The sequence below is a fragment of the Medicago sativa genome, chromosome 8, assembly GCF_051527215.1.
Source record: "Medicago sativa cultivar Bolivia chromosome 8, Bolivia_mono, whole genome shotgun sequence".
NCBI lineage: Eukaryota > Viridiplantae > Streptophyta > Magnoliopsida > Fabales > Fabaceae > Medicago > Medicago sativa.
In genome coordinates, this window is record NC_140756.1 from 57,288,732 (window position 1) to 57,309,499 (window position 20,768).

Consider the following 20,768-nt stretch of genomic DNA (forward strand, 5'->3'; position numbering starts at 1 on the left):
AATGTCAACGCTTTCGTCCAAATTGCAAGCACATGCCTTCAAACACCTTTGAAATGACCGTTGCAAAATTCCACTAATCCTTTGTTGCGTTTTCGAATCCAATAGACAGCTTTTGCAGTGATAATTCTTCAATTCTTGAATCTTTGCAAATCCAGTTGATATTCAGCTTCTGGTGAAATAGCTTCTGATGAGGCAGCTTCTGCAACTTCTGATGATGCAGCTTCTGATGATATGACTTCTGGACCTCTTGTCTTCAGGAGCACTATTCTTACTTCAGAAGCGACTTAACTTCAGGAGCGCTTTTTCTCTTCAGTAGCAAGTTGCCTTCAGGAGCGTTCAAGCTTCAATTTTTTGTTGTTTCCTTTGCTCTTTATTTGCTCATTCAGAACCAATGATGATGTAACTTTTTAATTATGGTCCTGTACACTTGAACAAATATTAGCTAGTCCAATTTACAATTTTTAATACCTTGTTATCATCAAAACTCTTTAAGGTTCATTGTTAAACACATTTTGTTCCAACAGACAATGCCACGTAAATATATCAATAATATATTTTTTTAAGAAAAATATATTGGTAATACTTATTTTTTTTTTGAAAGAATATTGGTAATACTTATTACCCACCACAACATGTAATCTATAGTACATTAACCTATAATTACAAGTTAATAGTAACGTCCAAAAAAATAAATTATCCAACAATGTGTTCACTTTAACATTTGTTAGACCGAATGATTTAGTTGCTCTTTTAAATATCATTGTAGTTTTTATGACATGAAAATTATCAAACAAAATAACATGGCATATCAACATAAGGTGATTTTCTACATTCGGGACGGGTTTGAGTATGGGTTCGGGTGTACCTATATACCATTACCCATCCCATACCCATGTTTTGAAATCGGGAAAAAAAACCAAACTCATACCCAAATCCAATGGAGATAACCCGTCAAATTAGATTTAGTTCAAACGGGTAATCGCATGTATGGATTTACCGTGCGTAGGCATTGGCACCGACTATAAACCCTCTTTATCTTTGTAGCATTCTACACGGTCCTCACATTTTCAACAACCATCCAAAACTTGCTTCGAGCGAAACTTGCTCCAAAAAATGCTGGCTTGGTTTTGTTTTATTTTTAAAACTGATTTGCAAAAGCCCACTGATTTCTTAAAACTGGTTGGGTGGACAAACGGACGGGTTCGGTCGGTGACGGACCGAAAACCCAAATCCGAGCCAATCCACGGTTGCCACCGTGAGGTCCAATTTCGTCCGTTATACAAAACGGTTTACACGGGTTACGGTTTTTCGGTTACGGCGGCTTTTCGGTCGGATTTTCACGGTTTATTGAGATGGAAAAAAAAATGTCAGCTTCAAAGAAAGAAGATACAAAGAAGGAAAAAATGGATAATAAAAACAAAATTTTTGAGCTTGAAGAACAGTTAATAATGTTAATGAAGCTTCACAACTACCACCAAACAAGCAGATCTGGTGAGAAAATGTTGTAGATCGTGTGACAAACTGCAAGCTCCAACTACAAGCGGAAATGTTGAAGCAGGTTGTTGAGTGAGGTGGAGAATGAAGTATACTTTTTAATGACCATCAAAGTGCAGCACCTGGTTATTCATCATGATGAGGAACAAAATGTTTGTGCATCTGAGAGAGAAAAGAGACTAAGATTGAGTAAAAGAAGTTGTTTTTGTGAAGTCTAATGGAAGAGATGGAGACTTGATAGAAAATGTTTGAGGAAGAAAGATTAAAAATGAGTGAAGCACCTGGTTTATTTAGGGGAAGAGAACATTGAGAAAGATGAAAAATGAAAGTTGTGTTTGTGTGTATGTACTGTGTGATGTTTTTGACTCTTTGCTATGATAGAGATAAGTAGGAGGAAGAGTGGTGTCATCACCTTATTGGTGAGAAGAAAAATAGAAGGGTAATGTGTAGTAATATTAATGAATATTGTGTGTCTCAAGAGTGTATGTGTCAGCAAAACATCAACTTTTCAGTGGGTTAGCAGGAAAAAAAGCATCTTATCAGTGTAATTGGACAAGCTATTGGTAGCAGACTAGAAACAAAGATAAGCATCGGACGGTTTCGGTTTGAAAACGGGTTCATATTGAACATCCGAACTCGACCCTTGTAGTCCAGTAAAAACCGTAAACAGTCACCCGCCGACCCGACGAACCGATCCGACCCACCCATTTGCCTATTTTTTAACACGGTTTTGTCGGATTCGGGTCGGAAACGGTTATTTGTCCACCCCTACCTGGGGGAACACACTTGCACCTTAAACAACATGTTCCACAAGCTCTCATACAAACATTTGGTCTTGAATGCACACTGCACCTCACATTGCACCTTGTTCCACAATCTTCATCCCAATATACATAAAAAAAAAAAAAAAATCATTTATTAGAAAAATTGACTTAAACAACAATAACGTTTTTTTAAACAAAATTAAAGGCATGAAACTCTTAAATGACAATATACAAAATTTTATACTCATATTGTCCTTTAAAGTTAAACTCTTAAATGTGTATTGAAGCTAAAACCAAATTAGTTAAGGAAGATATAGTAAGTGTAAAAAATTATATAAAGTGAAGAAAGTAAGCAAATTGAAATCATACCCACAAATGCCAAAAGCCTTCTATTAGGTCCTTTTACCACCTACTCCCTCCGGTCACATTTATAAGCAAAAAACACCTTTTTGGATTCATTGAATAATTAATGTATCCGGTCATATTTATATGTTAGATACATTAGTTATTCAATGTACCTAGAAAGTTATTTTTTGCTTATAAATGTGACCGGAGGGAGTACAAAGCAGTAACCAATATTCACAAGGTTATTATTAAAATATTAAATAAAATAAAATTAATACAGAAAACAAGGTGGCTAGCTAGCTAGAATTGAGAAGACATGCAACCTCAAAATGAGCAAATTGGTCTTGAATGTGCACACTAGAATCACTATCAGCACATGATACCTGCAAATTAAGCTCAAAGAAATGAAAATATTGGTAATTTTTTTTTTAATTAAAATGAATATAGAGCAAGTGAATAATTTTTGTAGCACTCTTACCTTAGTCATGCAGAAGAGCAAAGCAACCATCACAAGCAGCAATGTTATTTTCCTCTCCATTTTGAAAATAGCACTATCTACCAGTTGTATACCTTAATATGTAAGGAGTGCTTTGTTAAGGAATAGGGACATGGTTTTATATTATTGATTCTCCTACTGTAATTACAATAACACCCTTTTTATATTTGTTATTGTTTGGCGAATTTTTTGGGATGTGTAAATTGAAAATGGAAGTAGGTACAACTTAATTTTAGTTGTGTTGCAAATGTTTAATGCTTTTAATTTTGTGATATGTTGACAGTAGATAGGTGGGTGACGGTGGAGGAGATGGCGAGGAGGGGATGGGAGGAAGGGGGAAGTGCTTGGGTGTGGAGAAGACGTCTCCTAGTCTGGGAGGAGGAGAGTGTTACAGAATGTACTGTTTTGCTGCATGATATTGTTTTGCAGGATAATAATATTGACAGGTGGAGGTGGCTTCTCGATCCTATTAACGGTTACTCCGTTAAGGGTGCTTATCATTATCTTAGATCAGCAGACACACCTCGTGATCAAGGATTGCTTGATGATGTTTGGCACAAACAAGTTCCTCTTAAGGTTTCATTATTCATCTGGAGACTTCTTCGCAATCGGTTGCCTACCAAAGATAACTTAGTTCGGCGACACATAATCATCGCCGAAGACAATACTTGCATGGGAGGGTGCGGTTCTCAAGAGACCGCGAATCACCTTATCTTTCGTTGCGACACTTTTAGCAACGTGTGGTTCGCGGTGTTGCAGTGGCTTCATCTCTCTTTTGTTGCTCCTGCTAGCTGTCAGGATCATTTCAGTCATTTTGGTCATTTGGCGGGGTTACCTCGTTCGACTTATTCGTTCCTTCAACTAATTTGGATGGCTTGTGTCTGGATTATTTGGAAGGAACGAAATAGCAGAGTTTTTCATCAGAAAATTACAGATTCTCAGACCTTAGCCGACAAGGTTAAACTGCTATCTTTCCAATGGCTAAAAGCAAATATGCAAACTTTTGTTTTTAGTTATCATGATTGGTGGCTGCACCCTTTGTTATGTATGGGTGTCAGGTTGTAATCATCTTGCTCGGTACTTTTTATTTTGGTGTTTTTTGTTGAAGCACATGTGAACTGACATTGTACTTTTCGGGGGGTGTTTATCTTTTGCACAACTTGTGCGGGATAAATCACCACAGTTGATCTATATATTTCATTTTGGCTTGTTCAAAAAAAGAAAAATTTGTGATATGTTTTTTCATGTACTAGCAATTGTCAATGCTGCTCTATGTTGGACCAATTGATTAGGGTGGTGGGCCAGGGCGTGTAATTCAGCTCTTTCATCTCATACATTACGGGGCAGCCTCTCATTCCATATTTGGTCTCAACTTTCATGCATAGCTCGACATGGCATTAACTAATGCTAGCTGTATTTGTGCTCTAGTGAATGACAGATACATTTTATTTAATTTTTGGTCGACATATGTCTTTTTTGAAACTTTCAATTATGCATGCAACGATTCCTCTTAGAGACATTCAGACATATGTATATGTATGTATGTATTGAAATCAATGTAATGACCGAGATCAGGGCTATCAACAACTTCAAAAGAGAAATGGGTGATCACAAAAACTAATGTGCTATGAAATGACCATGATCATGATTCATAAGCAAATTCTAGGGTGGAGAAGAAACACATGATTCAATGATTCAGACGCACAAAATTTTGTAGGATAAAAACAATATATAACTAGACCTAACAAGTATTGGAAAGATAGGATGTAAAAACCTTGAGGATGAAACAAAATTAGAATTAATTATCCATGTCCCACATCGGATAGATAAGACTCTTGATAGGAGTTTATATAGAGGAGGCAATCCTTTCCTTCTAAGCTGGTTTTGTGGGGTTGTGTTAGGCCTAACCACGAATTCTAAGATGGTATCAGAGCCTGTCGAATTCAAGGGATCAGAGCCTGTCGAATTCAAGGGCCACCACCACCTACCGATTCACGCACCTAGCCCAAAGAGTGTTGCTGGGCGTGACAACCGATTCACGTACCAAGCCCAACATTGTATAACCCAAAGAGTGTTGGGCGCGACGATTTCTAAGATGGTATCAGAGCCTGTCGAATTCAAGGGATCAGAGCCTGTCGAATTCAAGGGCCACCACCACCTACCGATTCACGCACCAAGCCCAAAGAGTGTTGATGGGCGTGACAGCCGATTCACGTACCAAGCCCAAAGAGTGCTGAGCGCGACGGCGATTCACGTACCAAGCCCAAAGAGTGCTGAGCGCGACGGGGGTGTATCGGGGGCGTGACGGCCGATTGCTGGGCGTGACAGCCGATTCACGTACCAAGCCCAAAGAGTGATGGGCGTGACGGGGGTGTATTGGGAAAAAAACTCATGTCCCACATCGGATAGATAAGACTCTTGATAGGAATTTATATAGAGGAGGCAATCCTTTCCTTCTGAACCGGATTTTAAGGATGAGTTAGGCCTCCAATTTCATTAATCCTGTAATACACTGCATGAAGGAGATGTAATTATATAATATAGCATTCTTTTTTACTTGAAATTAATCCTGTAATACACTGTATGAAGGAGATGTAATTATATAGCATTCTTTTTTACTTGAAATTGGTCTATTGAAGAGATGTATGAAGGAGATGTAACATATACAGCATTCTTTTTTACTTGAATGATGGGCGTGACGGGGGTGTATTGGGAAAAAAACTCATGTCCCACATCGGATAGATAAGACTCTTGATAGGAATTTATATAGAGGAGGCAATCCTTTCCTTCTGAACCGGATTTTAAGGATGAGTTAGGCCTCCAATTTCATTAATCCTGTAATACACTGCATGAAGGAGATGTAATTATATAATATAGGATTCCTTTTTACTTGAAATTAATCCTGTAATACACTGTATGAAGGAGATGTAATTATATAGCATTCTTTTTTACTTGAAATTGGTCTATTGAAGAGATGTATGAAGGAGATGTAACATATACAGCATTCTTTTTTACTTGAAATTGGTCAAGTGAAGAGATGATTGATGTAGCATATATGTTGAGTTGAGCATCATTTTTTACTGTTACTGTGTTAGTACAATAATACACCAGTAGGCATCTTAAGCTGGGCGTGACAGCCGATTCACGTACCAAGCCCAAAGAGTGTTGGGCGCGACGATTTCTAAGATGGTATCAGAGCCTGTCGAATTCAAGGGATCAGAGCCTGTCGAATTCAAGGGCCACCACCACCTACCGATTCATGCACCAAGCCCAAAGAGTGTTGCTGGGCGTGACAGCCGATTCACGTACCAAGCCCAAAGAGTGCTGGGCGCGACGGGGGAGTATTGGGGGCGTGACGGCCGATTGCTGGGCGTGACAGCCGATTCACGTACCAAGCCCAAAGAGTGCTTGGCGTGACAGGGGTGTATTGGGAAAAAAACCCATGTCCCACATCGGATAGATAAGACTCTTGATAGGAGTTTATATAGAGGAGGCAATCCTTTCCTTCTGAACCGGATTTTAAAGATGAGTTAGGCCTCCAATTTCATTAATCCTGTAATACACTGTATGAAGGAGATGTAATTATATAGCATTCTTTTTTACTTGAAATTAATCCTGTAATACACTGTATGAAGGAGATGTAATTATATAGCATTCTTTTTTACTTGAAATTGGTCTATTGAAGAGATGTATGAAGGAGATGTAACATATATAACATTCTTTTTTACTTCAAATTGGTCTAGTGAAGAGATGATTGATGTAGCATATATGTTCAGTTGAGCATCATTTTTTACTGTTGCTGTGTTAGTACAATAATACACCAGCAGGCATCTTAAGCTGGGCGTGACAGCCGATTCACGTACCAAGCCCAAAGAGTGCTGGGCGCGACGATTTCTAAGATGGTATCAGAGCCTGTCGAATTCAAGGGATCAGAGCCTGTCGAATTCAAGGGCCACCACCACCTACCGATTCACGCACCAAGCCCAAAGAGTGTTGCTGGGCGTGACAGCCGATTCACGTACCAAGCCCAAAGAGTGCTGGGCGCGACGGGGTGTATTGGGGGTGTGACGGCCGATTGCTGGGCGTGACAGCCGATTCACGTACCAAGCCCAAAGAGTGCTGGGCGTGACGGGGGTGTATTGGGAAAAAAACCCATGTCCCACATCAGATAGATAAGACTCTTGATAGGAGTTTATATAGAGGAGGCAATCCTTTCCTTCTGAACCGGATTTTAAGGATGAGTTAGGCCTCCAATTTCATTAATCCTGTAATACACTGTATGAAGGAGATGTAATTATATAGCATTCTTTTTTACTTGAAATTGGTCTATTGAAGAGATGTATGAAGGAGATGTAACATATATAGCATTCTTTTTTACTTGAAATTGGTCTAGTGAAGAGATGATTGATGTAGCATATATGTTGAGTTGAGCATCATTTTTTACTGTTACTGTGTTAGTACAATAATACACCAGCAGGCATCTTAATCTTAAACGTTTATCACATGTATGTGCCCGAACTCCTGAAGCATAATTAGCTTCCATCTAATATGTTGGGCTAATTTCTCAACAGAATTTTGTCCTTCTGAGATATTTAATAGTACAATGGTATTTAATATTTAATAGTAGTTTGTAATAGCAAGGTTCATCAAATTTAACATGCCTCTATTATAATTTCTCTTCTGATATCTCATATTATTAATTTTAAGAGTTACTAAACTAAAGATAAGAAATTGTTGAATGTGAATGATATGAAAGAGCAAATGCTGCATGTATCGGAGCACCAATGGGAAGAACATCTTCATCAATAAAATAGTGAGGACTATGAGCTGAATATATGGATCCAACCTTCTCATTGTGAATACCTAAGAGGAAAAATGAGCCGGGCACTTTTTCCAAGTAAAATGCAAAATCTTCACTCGCTGTGTAGGTTGGTGCTAATTTTATGTTCTCTTCTCCAACAATCATACTTGATGCTTGTCTTCCAAGTTGGTGTATTCTCTCATCATTTGTAGTTGGAGGGATTGTTGGATGTTCTTTACCAAAGAACTCAACCTCTGCAGTGCACCTATGTACTTTTGCTTGCCCTTTGATAACCTGTACAAAAAAGTCAAACAAATCAAAACACACTTTTTGTATGCTCTTTCTTTCCTTCCTTCTTTGATGATTGTGTGTGTGTGTGTGTGTGTGTGTTTCTCAGTTAGTTCATGATGAACATGTTAATGTGACAATCTACGAAGCACTAGCACAGACACGACATCGACACCAATAACAATTTGAAAAATTGTTTGTAACACATGTACCGGTGTTGGACGCCATACACGCCCATAATTTGAAGTGTCACTGCTACGTATGTGACAATAATGAAGGCTCTAAATTACGGTTGCTTATGTTGTGATTCTTGATATTGGGATAAAGTTCGGTCAAACGCGATCGATGTGTCTGCAATTGCAGTTGTGGAGGCCTCCAAAACCTATAAATTATAGACTGCACTTTAAAACCATGACAACAATTGTGGTTATGAACCTTGATAAAGTACTGTCAAATGTGACCTATGTGGCCACAGCACAATTGCAGTCGCGATGCAGTGTTCCTATTAAAAGGAGGAGATTAACTGCTTGTGTCAAGGCAGAAAAAAGCCACATCACTGAGAATTCTTCAGTAGGTTTGGGATCGGATAAACTGGGATTCTCTCGTTCTTCTAGCTTTCGAGATGCCAACCAAAATGTTTGTGATTCAGTTAGTCATCAGCAGCAGCAGAAAGAAAGTTTCACTGCTTCTTTAGCAGACAGAAGTGTGGAAGAGAATGATGAAAAAGGCATTCTCAAGGACTGTTATCAACGCAAGAGTGTTCCTTGCGTTCAAGTTGAGAAATGCAAATCTTCCACCTTCAATAGACCCAAGGTTCCATCGAAATCTGTAAATATCAAAACAATGGCGACGGCGCCAGAGGAAGGTGAGCATGGCCTAGAGGCAAATGATTCATGTCTAGCATCTGCTACTCAGGAAATAGTTGAGCAGCCTTTGAGAACACCTTGTGATGTTGATTCTTTGGAACAACAGCCTGATATAAATCCGAGGAGACAGAGCACTAGAAACAGATCATTGACAGTTAGTGCATTGGAATGTATTGCAAATGAATTTTTGCATGTGCAAAGTAGACATAAAAGGAGAGACACACACTAAGATCCTTTCAATCCTTGCGGCAAGGCTCGTACAAGAGGCGAAACAATGCCGCGTCGTCATTGTTCAGATCATGGGAATGCAGTTTTAGTACAAGAAGAAAGGTATTTGATTGAAGATGGCAGTGTTGGCTAAATATTGCACAAACGTGTAAATATTTTTTTCTTAAGAAAGAATATATTTATTTTTACAGATAAATTGTTAATCAGATATAGATTCTTCAATACGAATTCTCTCAAGTAGCTATTCTTCGATAACAATCTCTGACAGTGCAACTCTTGAAGAATCAAATTGAGTTCAGACTTTCTTGAGACACTATATCATTGAGACACCATTGGTAGAGGTCTCCAAAACCTTTTACTGTAAACTGCACTCTAAAACTATGACAATAATTGCAGTTGTCATGATCCTTGATATTGTTGAAAATTACAGGAAAAACACGGCCGATACAACCTCAATTATAGTCATGATGTAGTTGTGGAGATCTCCAAAACCTTGATCTTCAGACTATGACAACAGTATGTAGTACATATAACGAGACAAGATACTTACCTCTTCTATCCTTTGCCTTAGTGCATTGAAGCTCTTTTTGCTGATTGCTCTATAAGTGCCTCCAAATGTTACTGAATCAGGAATGAGTTCATGAGAAGACTCTGAGTGGACCATTGCCACAGAAAGGACCTGCAGAATTTAGCTTCATATGTAAATATTTTTACAGCACTCAAACACAAACATAATCAATCATAAGAAATAATGTGTGAAAACTTGGTCTTGCAATTTTTTAGTGTTTGACTCAACCTGGGAATCTAAAGGATCCACCTCCCTTGAAACAATGTTTTGCAAGCTAATCACCGACATTGAAGCGGCCAAAACAGGATCAAGACAATGCTGCGAAATTTCTGCTAAACCCCCTTTGATCTTTGCTTTGAAGCTTCCACATCCTGCTAAAAAATCCCCCGGCCGTGATGCAACAACGCCTAAGGGATACTGTGTCGCTAAATGCAATCCAAAAATAGCCACTACATCTTCAAGCACATTTTCTTGGATCAAGTCTCTCGCACCTATGCCTTTTTCCTCAGCTGGTTGGAATATAAGAACAATAGTAGCCTGCATGTGAAGGATTTAGTTTTCAATGGAAGATTTCCTATAAAACTTATTTAAATAATTTCCAATTCCACTTTACCTTTAATTTATCTTTCATTTCTTGCAGTATCTTTGCAGCACCAAGAAGCATCGCAACATGGGCATCGTGTGCACAAGCATGCATTTTCCCATCTACTTTGCTCTTATGATCCCAATCAACAAGTTCCTGTTGGCAGGAAGTATACCAGATTAAGGATTTGATGGGAACGGACTTATTGTGCTATATTTCTTGGAAGCAATTACGGCCAAATTAGTCCTAGAAGATTAAACCACCTGTATACTTAGCTTAAGCAAGCGTTGTACTTTCAACCGTAAATGGTAATATTAAACTATCAGACCCCCTTCACTCATCAATGAGCTTATATTGATTAATTTTATTGTAAGTGACACCAACTTGCAATATAAAAACAAATCAGATGTTATAGGACATAGTAAGAGGATGAATCATGTTTTCAAATTCCAGTCACAATTACGCTGAAACCGTGCGGGCAAAATGCGCAGTTGCGATGTCAATGCAGAGACCTCAAAATCGTTTATATTGAGGATGCAAATGCGGTTGCGGATCGAAATTTGAAACCATGAATTGGTATTACAAAAGAAAAATTAGCTGATTTAATCCTCAGGTACAATATTAATAGAAAAGGTTAAATTTTATGTACAGTATTTTAATTACCACTTTCCTTAATAAAAAATAATTGACATTAGTTATTTGCCACTGTTTCTTTCTCCATTCTCAATTACATGACAAGACAAACTTCAGAATTAATGCAGGTGCCTTAATTTTACTGTTTTTTTTTTTCATCAAACAACAAAATTAACCCCACAACTTGAAACTCTTCAATTAAAACCAACACTACTACCCTACTTATGAAGAATGATGACATAATTGAACAATAAAACCACTTTTCATCTTTTCTCATACAATTTTTGCTTACCTATATGGGTAATAAATAGTAACTACTTTGTTAAATTCCTTCTCATTTTTTTCCTCAAATTTTTTACAAAGATCAACAGTTGCATGCACAATCCATAGCATTATATCAAACATGCAAATGTCCATAATGTTTCTGCATGTTTTGATTGACAGTGAGTTTGTTAGAATCACTGTCTTGCACCGCGATTTTTGCAAAAATTATACTTTGAAACTTCAACAAAATCACCATGGTGCCTTGATTTCGACAAACTCAAAGTGTTTCTAAACATGCATGAATGATCTTTATTCATAAATTGAAAACAAAGAAGATAAAGTAAGAAACAGAACAAAATCTTAATAAAAAACACAAGAAAGTGAAATTTTGGCAACATGTATTTTTATTTTTGTTACCTGGATTGGCAAAGCATCCATGTCAGCTCTAAGAGCAATAAAAGGAGGAAATCCAGAACCGATTTTAGCTACAACTCCAGTTTTAGCAACATGCCACTGGTAAGATACTCCTAACTTGTCAAGCTCACGCCTTATGACAGAACTTGTCATGAACTCCTCATATCCAAGTTCTGGATATTCATGGATTTCTCTTCTTATTTGCTTCATCCATTTCACTGTGTTCGGGTTGTTAGCAACCTCAAGAATCTGATTTTTCAGTGATGAAGTTTGATTTGAACATTCATTTGCTTCAAAATTGAAAGATAAGCACATGAAGATGAGTAGTAAGAGAATAACAAGTCTTAGATGATTGTTTAGGTCCATCATTCATGTGGTAAAGTGGTAGATAAATATTGAAAAAGTGATTTGTGTATATATATTTGATTTGATGAAACTATATATAGTCTTTGTTTCAAACATACTTTAATATATGATGCTACAAATATCATACGAGATTAGTATACTTTATTATATTGGCCAGAAAACTTTTTTGGTACATTCAAACTATGTTTTTTTCTTTAAACTACCAAAACAAAACTATTTGATTTTTTCGTTCAAAAAAAAAACTATTTGATTTTTATTTTATTTTATTTTGAGGAATTAAAAACCATTTGTTTTACTTTGGTAAAAGGCTCTTTGCTTTTGTCAGTGATTAAGTAATGTCACCAAACTATTTGTACCATTTATAGGGGAATTTTAAAGGGGACCCACTATTATATGTGGTTGACAGGTTGAGGCATGTTTATAGTATTTGAGTAAATGTTTTTTATAAGCACGTTTAATAAATGGGTATAACTCGTACTCCTCAAAATCCATCACAATTACGAAGGGAAAATATCAAACATTTGAAAGGTACGGATCCACCAACTTGAAAAGAAAAAAAAAATCTTTACGCCCGTCCTACAAATAAATTAAGACCATGATAAATAAATTCAGGCCAAACATATGGGCATAGGGTCAAATGAATCGATCAAGGGTTTGAAAAAATTCTTTGAATCCTATCAAAGTGATACGAATCATAACATGGTTGAATCGTATCATATGTCATGGTCAAACAAGAAAAGAGTCCGAGAACATAATTAATACGATTCACAATATAGTTGAAGGTATCAAATGACTCAAAATTTGATTTTAACAAAACTTGACTCACAACAAACACCTAAACGCAGTTTTAACACAAGACACAACTGTAGAGAACTTAAAATCATGGATAGACTAGGGTGCTTTCACAAATGAGCTAATTAACTATAAAATGTAAACACCATCTATAATAGAACATCATCAAAACCTAAACTAAGGAACAACTACACATGTTTCTTTAAATAATTAGTTGCGCAGCTCGGAGCCTCGGACTAGAAGAAAAGAAAATCACCAAATCCTTTTAATATTTTGATGGAAGAAATGAAAAATATAATAAAACAAGAAGTGAATGAGAATTTTGGGCATTGCTCTGTTGTTAAAAAAAACAAGTGAATGAGATTTCCTTTATATGGGCCTTAAGCAAGAATTTCACCAATTTATATTTGTGATTTTCTCCTCGCACCCCCTCCCTCATGCCATGGTTTTCTTAAACCCCCTCAATTCTCTTTAATTTTTTTTTCTTCTTCCAAATTTACCTTCATCTAGATTTTGAAATCCATACACTATTTCTATGGATTATACACTCCAGACAATTATGAGAAGGTCCACGTTTAAAAAGGAAAAACATTAGCAAAAGTTTATTTTCAAGATTTTTTACCCATCCAGATTTAAAAGACAATTATGAATATGGTAAAAGTCCATTCCACAGCTGAATTTTAAAATTCGGATGTGTAAAAATGCACTTTTGTTTTTTTTTTTTTGAATAAGCAAATATTATAAGCTAGGTTCGCACAAGATGCATAAAACCCGCAAGGAGGAAAAAGATTACAATAGGGCTATAAAAGCGAGCACCTCAACACCAAACAAACTCGATAAAAAACCTCCTAAAAAGCCTTATTCTAAAAAGAAACAGAAGGCACCAACAAGGGCTAACAAACCAACAGCACAGCCCGCCAAAAAGAACCTCACAGGCCCCTACCCGTGCTAAACACCCAAACGGCAGGAAGGCCAACCCACAGACCAGAAACAGAAACAGCCGCACCTGCCACAGGACCGAAGCAACCAGGTCACCAGCAGCAGGAACAGCGCCTACCACCTTAACAGAACAAGGCCTGCTCACCCACAATCAGCTCCCTAAAGCTCGGCACCACTTTGGATCCCAACGCCATTCGTACAGCAAACACGGTTGAATACTCAGCCTAGCTAAACTCCACTTCCATGACAGCAACTTGATTTCTTCGACCACATCCTCGACTACTACACCGGCATTGTTAAAGATTATATTGTTCCTCATATTCCAAATGGCCCAAATTGTAGCATGCCAAATGATCCGAAATCCCCTTTTTACTTCCTCTCTATTCAAAACCAATTCCTCCCAACACATCCAATGGAAAAAAAGGTTGGAAGGAGTGATAAGATTCACTTCTAGCCAATGTTGGACCTCGGCCCAAATCTTCCAAGACACCTTACAATGTAGAAAAAGATGGTTCGTCGATTCATCCACCACATTGCACAACACACAAAGAGAAGACACATCCGGCGGGAGAGCATTTCTACGAGCCAAATTAACTCTAGTAGGAAGTCTATCAAGTAACCCCTTCCAAGAATGTGCCACCACCTTAGACGGAGCCGGAGATTTCCAAAGTTGGCCAAAAACCCAACACCCCTCCACCCCCCAAGCATCTTGGACACCATAAACCTCCACCAACTTCTTATACATAGAGCTAACCGTAAAAACTCCTCGGTCCTCCAACTTCCAACACCACTCATCCTCCCCTAAAGACACTCAAACCCATGAAGATCTAACCTCAAATTATCAAGAAGCTCAATTTCCCAAACAAACAACCTCCTCCTCAATTACATTGTTATCAGTAACAAATGTTTATGTGCTAGTTTAACTCTCCCTTTTTTTTTTTTGAGGGAATTTTTAACTCTCCCTATTGAGCAGTAGAGTTATTTAAATTTATGTATCTATCCATTATTATCTTTTCACTATGTACTTTTTGTTTGTTATAGTTCTATTTGACTATGCTTGTAGAGTCAATCAGATTGTCCTGTGAAGCATGACTGCATGATAACTTATTAAAGGTAGTGATAATAGCTTTTATTCTTTGATCATATGTACATACATATTCTTTTGGTTCCTGCAACTAGAGATATAACAATATTTTGTTACAACTTTGGTCATTTTATTAAAAACCGAGGTTTAAAGACATAAACACATGAATATATTAATTTTTGACAAGGCATATTGAGTAGCATACATGGGTAAATTTATCCTCATATTCGACAAGGCGTGCTCCGATTTCAACCACAAAACCAGCACGAAAATACAAAACAATAGCATATATATATATATATATGTGTGTGTGTGTGTGTGTGTGTGTGTAAGCCACATATGAGTATTTGCATGTTTGGGTCAAACGATAATAAAGGAGAGATACATAAATTAAAATAACACTACTGCCCAATGGGGAAATTTAAACAAACAAATAATCATTTGCTACATATAACAAACTAAAGAATTCGTGTTGGACACACGATGATAATGCAAAAACAAAAGTGGATATTATGTATCTAAATTTATAATTCGAATGTGTAAAATGGACTTTTTTACAATCCGGATTTTAATTAAAATCTCGATTTTAAATGTCCAAATTTCAAAATCCAATATGTAAAAAAATCCTAAAAATACATTTTGTTGCAGTTCAATGGTGGTTAATATTTTTCTCTTTCTAAATGTAGGGATTCTCATAATCGCCCAAGGTGTATAATTTGGACAAAAGAAGTCTGGATTTCAAAATCATGATGAGAAAGATGTTGTTCACACACTCAAAAACACTAGTAATTTACCTATATAACTTCATATCGGTAGTAACTGGCGATGAATTTTTAACCGGCGGCAGTTAACTGCCGACGCGCATTTATGTCTTTTACTTGTGTTTTTCAGTCAAATTTAAAGTGTCAACAACAATCTTCTGATGATGATGGGGTGTGTGTGTGGGTGGCGGGGGGGATTTAGAGAACATTTGGACAAGGAGTAAAGCACTTTAGATTTGTACCAGACTAAAAGGGCTGGTAACCATATGGACTAATGTATGGCTAAAATGGGCCATTGTATGACTATATATGGCTCTTAATAATCAGGAGAGGGTGTGGATAGTAGAAGTTCTTTTTTTCTTGTATCATCTTTTATCTCTTGATTTTATTATTATTATTATCAGAATCTAATACAAACTTTCTAACACACTTTTTTTTTATCTGTTTTAATTCACATAAGTTCCACAAAATCATGTAAATCTCACATAAATTTGGTGAGATTCATGGGAATTTTGACCAATAAAAGAGTGTTGGAAGACTGTTGCTAACATTATTCTAAAAAATATGTAAGTTGGGTGAATTTTGTTTAAAAATCATCTCCAAAAGAAAATTGCATTCATAACTTCTTTTTTTCAAGTCATGTGCTAGAAAATCATGTGCATGTGAAGGTTAATGTCCTAATTTTGAGGAGTTATTCCGACTTCCGAGTACTATGGTTTTATGATTTCTATGTTATGGAGTGTACTTCCTCCGGTCCTATTTATAAGAAAAAAATTGATTTTTTAGATTCATTGAGTAATTGATGTATTTTGTCTAAAATATAGACCAAATACATTATTTATACAATGAATAAAAAAAGTCAAATGTTTCTTATAAATAGGACCGGAGGAAATAGTTTTACTTGGTTGGCCAAAAATCAGATAGTATTCAATTCAAAAATGATAGTAGCAAGGCATTGAAATTAATGAACTAATACACTTCGTTTTTTTTTATTTTGTAAATTGAATACCCTCTTGGCACAATATTATACATTAATCTCTCGAGTCGGGACGAGAATTACAATTACTATATATTTACAGTTTTTTTTTTTAAATCCTAGATTATAACCACTTAAGCATGATCATGAAATTGAATAACCAACAAGCGTTCTATTATCTATGTTCAATTTGAACCTCAAGATTGAGTAGTTTGTCTACAACCAAAGGAGGAAAAAAGCATAATCATACAATATACAAGCCTCTCTAAAAATAACAACCATCTCCCTTTGAATCCTCTCTTCCACATAATATAATCCATTACCATTTACTCCAATGTTGCATCCTTTACCCTTTCATTCCTTCACACAACACCAAATTCCCCTCATAGGAAGCTCATTCATCTTCTTAAGATTAATCAAACCATTTCTTCAAGGGATTCAGTTTTGACAAAAATTTGAAATACCACTTATTCTGTACTACTAATAGTAAGAAAATAACAACAATATGATTTATAAATCTTGCATTTTCCCCTTATTCTGCCTAGCCTTATTTTCAATTACACAATCGAAACTCATTCCAAACTACTACCAAAAATCATGTCCTAAATTTGAAGACATCATCAAGCAAACCGTCACAGACAAGCAGCAAACAACACCTTCAACCGCTGGCGCTGCACTCCGCCTCTTCTTCAGCGATTGCATGGTTGGAGGTTGTGATGCATCTGTCCTAGTATCCTCCAATTCCTTCAACAAGGCAGAGCGTGATGCCGACATCAACCTCTCCCTCTCAGGAGATGGTTTTGAGGTCGTTACACGAGCAAAGAACATGTTGGAGCTGGAATGCCCCGGTGTGGTCTCTTGTGCTGACATACTTGCCGCAGCGGCACGTGACCTTGTTGTCATTGTTGGTGGTCCATCTTACGAGTTAGACCTTGGTCGAAGAGACAGTTTAGAGTCCAAATCAATCGACACAGAAAACAAATATCCGTTGCCAACCATGACCATGTCTCAGGTAAAAAAACAAAGCTATTACATTGTTCAATAAATTTTTTACTTAACACTGAAATTACAAAATTCATCGTTGAATTGAAAATCATTCAGTATGTGAGTACAATACATCAAAATTAACGTCATATAATAATATGATCATGATTGAAATATATGATACAAATTTTTAATCAAATTGTGAATTTTGTAATACGGTAAAAAAGTTATTCAACATTGTAACATTAACCAAATACTTCATCCTTCTACATTGAATTGTTGACATAAATATTTTATGTGACCATGCATGCTAGGTGATAGACATTTTCACTTCAAAAGGGTTTACAGTTCAAGAGATGGTGGCTCTAACAGGTGCACACACAATAGGATTCTCTCACTGCAAACAGTTTAGTAACAGGCTCTTCAACTTCAGCAAGACCACTGAAACTGATCCTAAATATAATCCAGAGTATGCTGCAGGGCTTAAAAAACTGTGCCAAAATTACCAAAAAGATCCTTCCATGTCAGCGTTCAACGACGTGATGACACCTAGCAAGTTTGATAATATGTATTTCAAGAATTTGAAGAGAGGAATGGGACTTTTGGCTACGGATAGTTTGATGGGTGAGGACAAGAGGACAAAACCATTTGTGGATATGTATGCTGAAAATCAAACCAAGTTCTTTGAGGATTTTGGTAATGCTATGCGTAAGCTTAGTGTTTTGCATATTAAGGAGGGGAAGGATGGAGAGATACGACATAGGTGTGATACTTTCAACAATCTTAATGCTAATTGAGTTGAGATTCAAAGATCATTTTTATTTTTTGTTACTTATTATGTTTCAAAGAGTTCCATCACTCAAATAAAAACTTACTATATGTTTTTGTTTTTGGTTGTAATTATTGTGGAGATACAAAAATGCTGTAACAAGTGAAAATTGGGGAGAAAGAAGAAGTTATTACTCATTGTGGGAACTGTAAGACTTAATCATTATAAAAGTTTTATAGGGATGTTAGAGTTTGTCATGTATACCCATGAAACAAAGCATAGTGCTGATGTGTTCCCGAACTTATTTTTTAGCAAATGTGCTGCCTAACTTAAACTCAGTCCCTCATTTTTTTTTAGTAAGAAAATTATTTTATTTTTTTAGGTTAGACACCTTCATTTACACTACCAAGAAAAGACACTTTCATTTAATTTTGAACTCAAGAATTACAGTTGCACGTGTGAGTTTTAATCGGTGTTTGACACTTCGTCACAACCTTAATTTAAGTTCTTTTAAGTACATACAGTATATATTTTTATGCAAATTCCTTCAAATGTATAATTTTTACCTTTCTTTTAAATTTAGGTTAAAATTACTTTTATTATCCCCATAAAATTTTCATCATCCAAGTTCATCTCAACAAAAAGGTGTCATCCACTTGATACCTCACTTATTTAGCTTTTCTAGAAACAAGTTCTTTATTTTATACAAATTAGTAGTACCTTAAAAAATTAATCGAAACTCCAATAGAGACGTACGGTTTATAAAATTGTATACAAACACACCCCTTGGTATTTATTTGGTTTTAAGTTTTTTTTTCTTTCTTATTTCATTGATAAATTATTTTATATCGATTTATGATTATTTTTTTTGTTAGATTAGTTTGAATGTCAACATTATTGAAGACATATATAGTCAAATGAATAAATTTTAGAACTCAAAAATTTGGTCACATTATATGGACACATTCAAATAATATAGGAAATCAAAACAAACAATTAAATAAAAAGTATTTTGATGACAACTATATGATATATATTTATAAATGTGACCAAATAATATGCCCAAATTTTTGTGTATAAAAAAAATATGTCTAAATCATTGCAAAACAATTTCATAAAAATTTTACTTGCAAACACGAAGCCCCCACAATGAATATTATATGCAAAATTTATATAAAAATGTAAATAAACAAATCCTATAATAAGAAATGTGAGAATAAAAAAGTCAACAGAGAGAAAAGTCTCCACGGGGACCACAAAGAAGAAGTGAGGCTGTAACCACCATTGCCGGTATTCCTCTCCGGTGACGACGTGATGGTGGAGCCATTGAAACTAGGGTTAGTACCATATAAATATTGAATTCCCCTTACATCATCTTCAGCCAGCACTACTTTCTTCATCCGTGACGATATCGTCGGAAACATTATCGCTTCCTCCACCGACGAGTGACCTAATCCTAACAAGTGCCCAATCTCATGCACCGCCACTGATTCTAAATCAACCGCAGTTGGTAACGACGACTTCGACACATCGCCGGAAACTACCCAGTCCTCTGCAGCGTCAAGGTGAAACCTCCCGTTCCTTGGAGAGAAAGCATGCGCCAGCGTTCCTAAGCTTCCGTCAAACGGCTCGCCGTCTCCATGGTCGCCGTTGAAGAATCCAATCTTAATATCAGCGCCTGAATATAACGTTGTTTCGGTGAATTTCAGCGTGGTGACCTCCGACCACCGTGCAAACGCTGTTGCGAAGACGCTTTTCACGGTTTCTGTAAGTTCGTTACCGGGGAAGAACGCGTAGGTTAGCTCCTGCTTTCCCTCCGGCCACCGTGGTTGACCGGGAAAGACGGTGAAATGTGATACTGTATGGAACCGCAGCTTGCTGTCACTGTTTGACGTTGTTTCTGTGTCCTTGCCGGCGTTCATGGTAGTTGTACCGTTAATGATATCCGCTACGCCGCAACGTGGTAGCATGACCTGCCGGAGAGTCATGTCGTCGAGCTCACCGGTTACATTGAGATTGAAATTCTTCTGGTAGGTTTTAATTGCTTCATGGAGATCATCGTCGAAGTCATCGGAGAAATTTGATTCCGGCGAGCGGGGAATGTAACCGAAGTGTTGGAAGTAGTTCTTTAAATTAGAGAGGCCGTTGTAGTTTTCGCCTTGACGGCAGCTGGTGAAATTGCGAAAGGCATCCCACGGGCCAACCTGGGGAGTGCCGGGAGGTATCCAAGAGGGGACGTCGGGAAATAGACGAGCTGAAACAATGAGGAGAGTGAGAGAGAATGAAACTGTGAAAGGGAGGATAAGTTGTTGTTTTTTCATGTTTGTTTGGTTGGTGAGAATTGAGAAATGTA

At 36.8% G+C, this 20,768-nt stretch overlaps 4 protein-coding genes and 1 pseudogene across 5 annotated transcripts; 1 reads left to right on the plus strand and 4 right to left on the minus strand.

Annotated features, from left to right (window-relative positions):
* Positions 1-783: 783 nt before the first annotated feature.
* LOC146899828 (gibberellin-regulated protein 3-like) lies at positions 784-4,066 on the minus strand. Its single transcript, XM_085735192.1, has 4 exons — positions 3,082-4,066; positions 2,927-2,986; positions 2,628-2,667; positions 784-2,371 (listed from the first exon to the last, which is right to left on the minus strand). The coding sequence occupies exons 1-4, from the start codon at positions 3,139-3,141 to the stop codon at positions 2,214-2,216; spliced, it is 318 nt and encodes a 105-aa protein (XP_085591318.1). The 5' UTR covers positions 3,142-4,066; the 3' UTR covers positions 784-2,213.
* A 3,543-nt stretch (positions 4,067-7,609) lies between these two features.
* Positions 7,610-12,134, minus strand: LOC146899829 (IAA-amino acid hydrolase ILR1-like 4). The gene is made up of 5 exons (XM_085735193.1): positions 11,748-12,134; positions 10,464-10,589; positions 10,079-10,387; positions 9,833-9,961; positions 7,610-8,194 (listed from the first exon to the last, which is right to left on the minus strand). Exons 1-5 carry the CDS (start codon positions 12,111-12,113, stop codon positions 7,817-7,819), a joined length of 1,308 nt encoding a protein of 435 aa, XP_085591319.1. The 5' UTR covers positions 12,114-12,134; the 3' UTR covers positions 7,610-7,816.
* A 1,858-nt stretch (positions 12,135-13,992) lies between these two features.
* LOC146899830 (uncharacterized) lies at positions 13,993-14,586 on the minus strand. The gene has a single exon (XM_085736859.1). It carries the CDS (start codon positions 14,584-14,586, stop codon positions 13,993-13,995), a length of 594 nt encoding a protein of 197 aa, XP_085592985.1.
* Positions 14,587-17,017: 2,431 nt separating this feature from the next.
* On the plus strand, positions 17,018-18,749 carry LOC146899831 (peroxidase 31-like). Its single transcript, XM_085735194.1, has 2 exons — positions 17,018-17,674; positions 17,961-18,749. Exons 1-2 carry the CDS (start codon positions 17,168-17,170, stop codon positions 18,441-18,443), a joined length of 990 nt encoding a protein of 329 aa, XP_085591320.1. The 5' UTR covers positions 17,018-17,167; the 3' UTR covers positions 18,444-18,749.
* Positions 18,750-19,525: 776 nt separating this feature from the next.
* On the minus strand, positions 19,526-20,768 carry LOC146899832 (metalloendoproteinase 2-MMP pseudogene; annotated as a pseudogene). The gene has a single exon (XR_015022590.1). The product of XR_015022590.1 is annotated as a metalloendoproteinase 2-MMP pseudogene (transcript).